The sequence below is a fragment of the Salmo salar genome, chromosome ssa11, assembly GCF_905237065.1.
Source record: "Salmo salar chromosome ssa11, Ssal_v3.1, whole genome shotgun sequence".
Taxonomy (NCBI): domain Eukaryota; kingdom Metazoa; phylum Chordata; class Actinopteri; order Salmoniformes; family Salmonidae; genus Salmo; species Salmo salar.
In genome coordinates, this window is record NC_059452.1 from 105,679,863 (window position 1) to 105,685,862 (window position 6,000).

Below are 6,000 nucleotides of genomic sequence, written 5' to 3' on the forward strand. Positions count from 1 at the left end.
AAAATAGCGATAATATTCAGACCGGGAGTCGTTGTTTTCGTTCAAAGACTGAAAAAGTAAAATGGACTCTTCACGTCTCATTGTTCTCAGATCGACCACTTACCAAATGCGCTACTGTTTTTTAGCCAGTAACTGCAGAGTCATCAGTCAACGTTCTGGCGCCTTCTGAGAGCCTATGGGAGCCTTAGAAAGTGTCACGTTACAGCAGAGATCCTCTGTTTTGGATAGAGATGACAAAGAAGGCCAAGTAATGGTCAGACAGGGTACTTCCTGTACAGAATCTTCTCAGGTTTTGGCCTGCCATTTGAGTTCTGTTATACTCACAGACACCATTCAAACAGTTTTAGAAATTTTGGAGTGTTTTCTATCCAAAGCTACTAATTATATGCATATTCTAGTTTCTGGGCAGGAGTAATAACCAGATTAAATCGGGTACGTTTTTTATCCGGCCGTGAAAATACTGCCCCCTATCCATAACAAGTTAACCCAGCATGATGGTTAAATTAACCGAACTGATGGTTAAATTAATCCCATGTTATACACGCAACCCATTTGGTTCTGTCAAAAGCATATGTTCTGTCCAATATTTACCCAGCAATGGGTTTCCAAATAACCCAAATTGTATACAGTTAGCCCATTGGTGTGAATCAGGCTTTAGGTGTGTCATGAACATTCATAGAAAAATCATTAGGGTTCACAAGGTTACAACAAAGATACAAACCCTGTCACCTTCGTGAGCTTATTCAAAGATGAGAGTCCTAAACCTTGGCCCAAATATGAATCACATTTCTACTTTGTAGTGCTGTTAAGCTTTTTCTTTTGAGATGTTAATTTTAAAATACAGAAACACCTCTAAAGGCTACGTTCTAAAGTGCCTGAGACCGAGCCAAGAGGAACTACTTTATTCTACGTTTCTTCTCCCATCTCAACAGTTTACCATCTCAACCCCCCCAAGAAATATGGATTTATGGGTAAAAAAATCAAATCTATTCCCTGCCTGCCTGCATACTAACAGAAATGAGTCCTTTGATGCACGAGGAGCGCTCTGATCTTTTAAGTCTTAAATCCACTTGTGATGATTTGCCTGGAACGTAGAGAGAGGAGGAACGAGTGGATAGGTGGGTTGGGGATAGATAGTATGTGTCCAGCCCTCCAAAAGCCTCTCTTTTTTTTTTTTAAGAAGAAGTTTGGACACACCTACTCATTCAAGGGTTTTTCTTTATCTTTCCTACATTGTAGAATAAAAGTGAAGACATCAAAACGATAAAATAACACATATGGAATCATGTAGTAACACACACAGTGACTCACTCCACTGTATGAATTAATTATTTTTGAATTACTTTCCCTGTCCCCCATACGTACATCTGTAAGGTCCAATTCAATCATTTACATTTCAAACACATATTCAACTACAAAGACCAGGGAGCTTTAAAAATATATATATATATTTTAAAAGCCTCATGAAGAAGGTCAGCGATTAGTTAACAATAACAAATCAGACATTGTATAGGTATCTTTTTTAAGCAACAGCTATGGAGTTTAATGGCTGTGAGAAAACTGTTAGGTTTCCACCAGACATAATGGGACCAATGTCGTCCAAAAAAAGTTGCAACCTGGATGATCATCAAGACTATTTGAGGAGATGATTCAAAACTTTTTGAACGAGATAGGTTCCAAAACTACAACAACAGAAAAACATTCCACAGTAAGAACCTCATACCAACGGTCCAGCATGGTGGTGGTAGCGTGATGGTTTGGAGATGATTTACTGCCTCAGGACCTGGAGCGTTTGTCTTATTGAAGGAATCCTGAATTCTGCTCTGTATCAGAGAATTCTACAGGAGAATGTCAGGCACTGTTATAGTTTGGCAACTTCAATTAGACTTCATCTCCCCCAACCTTGCACCTGTACAGAGTCGAAAGTTGGCTTTCAAAGCGTCAATTAGACTCCCTCTCCCCTAACCCTGCACCTGTACAGGGAGAAAGTTGGCTCAGATACACAGAAGGATGACAGTGTTCTCTCTTTTCTCTCAAACCCCCCCCCCCCTCTCTCTCTTTCTCTCTCTTTCTCCCCTATCTCTGTCCCTCTCTCTCTCTCCACCTCTATCTCTCTCCCGCTCTCAACTCCCTCTCTCCTCTCCTCCGCAGGCCCAGTGGGACGGTCTGACAGGTCATATAGTCCTTAATAAGACAGATGGTCTGAGGAGAGACTTTGACTTGGACATCATCAGTCTGAAGGAAGATGGCACAGCCAGGGTGAGTACAGACCAGGGGGGTGGGTTGGTCGGGTGGGTGCGCACGTGCCCTGCCAATAACAACCAGGCTTTCCTTGTCCAGAGCTTTACCGTTCCATAGAGAGTAATTGTTGAGGTGGGATGTGTGTGTGTGTGTGTGTGTGGTCTCATCAGTGGGTCTCATCAATGACCATCATGTAAACGTATTGATGGAGGCAGCAGATGCTCCCCAGTGTACAGATGAGCGTCAAGGAGAGTATGTCTCTACTGGTTAACTGCCTGTTTTCTCCTCTCTGCCTCTCTTCTCATAAGGGCTTTGTTGAAGGCTCCAGTCGCCTCACTAAAAGGTGGAGCAAGGTTTGTGCCCACAACTCCCCCCTATAAGTATGTAACCTTGTGATATACCTCCTCTTTACTCTACTAAAGATCAGCCCCCAAATATTACCCTACTCCCACCTGACAGTCCTCTATACCTTAATGTTGGTCTGTTTCCTAGTTATTTTAAAACTACCAGTGGAATTCCCTCTACCATAACTTGATGTCGATGTTGACCTACACGTACTTTGGTCCTATTCTCTCTCCCCCCCATCTCTCTCTCTCTCCCACATCTCTCTCTCTCTCCCCCCCATCTCTCTCTCCCCCCATCTCTCTCTCTCTCTCCCACATCTCTCTCCCCCATCTCTCTCTCTCTCCCGCATCTCTCTCTCCCCATCTCTCCCTCTCTTTCTCTCCCCATCTCTCTCTCTCCCCCATCTCTCTCTCTCCCCATCTCTCTCTCATCTCTCTCCCCCATCTCTCTCTCTCCCGCATCTCTCTCTCCACCCATCTCTCTCTCTCTCCATCTTTCTCTCTCTCTCCCCATCTCTCTCTCTCTCTCCCCATCTCTCTCTCTCTCTCTCCCCATCTCTCTCTCTCTCCCCATCTCGCTCTCTCTCTCTCTCTCCCACATCTCTCTCTCTCCCGCATCTCTCTCCCATCTCTCTCTCTCTCCCATCTCTATCTCTCCCTATCTCTCTCTCCATCTCCCTTTGTCGCTCTCTTCCTCTTTATACAGTATGACAGGCTGTACATAAGGCGCCGCTGGGTGTGTGATGGTTATGTTATGGTGCTGAGAGAGAGATCTTTTTTTAGGGCGGCCATTTATTATTGTTGAGCAGCTCTGAGGGGGGAGATAAATTCAAATGGTGTTTTGGGACGAAGTTGATGTCTTTCAGAGTGTGATTTCTTCATCTAATAGACAGTCAGTCCATCCTTCAGAAAAGCACCTGGATGGAATCAGTCTATAGAAAGAAGGGGTTGTCTTACACAATGACCTCTACGACCCCCCTCTGACCCTCTACGACCCCCCTCTGGACCTCTACAACCCCCCTCTGGACCTCTACGACCCTCTGGACCTCTACGACCCCCCTCTGACCCTCTACGACCCCCCTCTGACCCTCTACGACCCCCCTCTGGACCTCTACAACCCCCCTCTGGACCTCTATGACCCACTCTGACCCTCTGCGACCCCCCCTCTGGACCTCTACGACCCCCTCTGGACCTCTACGACCCCTTCTGGACCTCTAGGACCCCTTCTGGACCTCTACGACCCCCTCTGGACCTCTACGACCCCTTCTGACCCTCTATGACCCCCCCTCTCTGACCCTCTACGACCCCCCTCTCTGACCATCTACGACCCCCCCTCTCTGACCATCTACGACCCCTTCTGGACCTCTACGACCCCCTCTCTGACCCTCTACGACCCCCTCTCTGACCATCTACGACCCCTTCTGGACCTCTACGACCCCCTCTCTGACCCTCTACGACCCCCTCTCTGACCATCTACGACCCCCCTCTGGACCTCTACGACCCCCCTCTCTGACCCTTTACGACCCCCTCTCTGACCCTCTACAATCCCCCCTCTACGACCCCCCTCTCTGACCCTCTACGACCCCCTCTCTGACCCTCTACAACCCCCCTCTACGACCCCCTCTCTGACCCTCTCTGACCCCACTCTGACCCTCTACAACCCCACTCTGACCCTCTACAACCCCCCTCTGGACCTCTACGACCCCTTCTGGACCTCTACGACCCCCTCTCTGACCCTCTACAACCCCCCTCTATGACCCCCTCTCTGACCATCTACAACCCCTCTCTGACCCTCTACGACCCCACTCTGACCCTCTACAACCCCACTCTGACCCTCTACGACCCCCCCTCTGACCCTCTATGACCCCCTCTCTGACCCTCTACGACCCCCCCGACCCTCTACGACCCCCCTCTGACCCTCTACGACCCCCCTCTGACCCTCTACGACCCCCCTCTACGACCCCCCCTAGGACCCCTCTGACCCTTACAGCCGATAAAAGGGTACATTTACATTTACGTCATTTAGCAGACGCTCTTATCCAGAGCGACTTACAAATTGGTGCATTCAAAGGTAATATCTGTTATCTTTTTTCTTTTTGTTTAACATTTATTAAACAACGACACCCCGTTTAGCTAAAGAACAACATTTCCTAAAGCGACATGTTGGAGACGACACAATGTGTTTCTGAGGAGAAACACAGATTTTAGTACAACCAACCACAGTCTGGTTTTGTTGGATTACTTTGAGTCACTATTGTGGCAGAAACTAGACTATCTTTGTTTAAACCATTTGTCTAATAAATTCACTCAACATCCACTCTGTCAGATTAGTGGAGTTAACATCGAAACTGTTAATATGGAAACTGTTAGTTAATATGGAAACTGTTAGTTAATATGGAAACTGTTATTGTAACTGTTAGTTAATATGGAAACTGTTAGTTAATATGGTAACTGTTAGTTAATATGGAAACGGTTAGTTAATATGGTAACTGTTAGTTAATATGGAAACTGTTAGTTAATATGGAAACTGTTAGTTAATATGGAAACGGTTAGTTAATATGGAAACTGTTAGTTAATATGGTAACTGTTAGTTAATATGGAAACTGTTAGTTAATATGGAAACTGTTAGTTAATATGGAAACTGTTAGTTAATATGGTAACTGTTAGTTAATATGGAAACTGTTAGTTAATATGGAAACTGTTAGTTAATATGGTAACTGTTAGTTAATATGGAAACTGTTAGTTAATATGGAAACTGTTATTGTAACTGTTAGTTAATATGGAAACGGTTAGTTAATATGGAAACTGTTAGTTAATATGGAAACTGTTATTGTAACTGTTAGTTAATATGGAAACTGTTAGTTAATATGGTAACTGTTAGTTAATATGGAAACTGTTAGTTAATATGGTAACTGTTAGTTAATATGGAAACTGTTAGTTAATATGGAAACGGTTAGTTAATATGGAAACGGTTAGTTAATATGGAAACTGTTAGTTAATATGGAAACTGTTAGTTAATATGGAAACTGTTAGTTAATATGGAAACTGTTAGTTAATATGGTAACTGTTAGTTAATATGGAAACTGTTAGTTAATATGGAAACTGTTATTGTAACTGTTAGTTAATATGGAAACTGTTAGTTAATATGGAAACTGTTAGTTAATATGGAAACTGTTATTGTAACTGTTAGTTAATATGGAAACTGTTATTGTAACTGTTAGTTAATATGGTAACTGTTAGTTAATATGGAAACTGTTATTGTAACTGTTAGTTAATATGGAAATGGTTAGTTAATATGGTAACTGTTAGTTAATATGGTAATTGTTATTGTAACTGTTAGTTAATATGGTAACCGTTAGTTAATATGGAAACTGTTAGTTAATATGGAAACTGTTATTGTAACTGTTAGTTAATA

General features: G+C 43.6%; 1 protein-coding gene across 3 annotated transcripts in view; it reads left to right on the top strand.

The window, feature by feature from the left end:
• The window catches only part of grik1a (glutamate receptor, ionotropic, kainate 1a), a 93,853-nt gene that overhangs the window by 47,395 nt on the left and 40,458 nt on the right, over positions 1–6,000 (top strand). For 2 of the 3 annotated variants that reach the window (XR_006757732.1, XM_045690248.1), the window contains exons 9-10: positions 2,152–2,259; positions 2,550–2,594. Coding sequence is in view for 1 of the 3 variants with exons in the window: in XM_045690248.1 (XP_045546204.1) it covers positions 2,152–2,259; positions 2,550–2,594 (153 nt within the window). In the remaining 2 variants the exon portion in view is untranslated. The remainder of the gene's footprint in view (positions 1–2,151; positions 2,260–2,549; positions 2,595–6,000) is intronic. The other variant, XR_006757733.1, reaches the window with a different exon arrangement.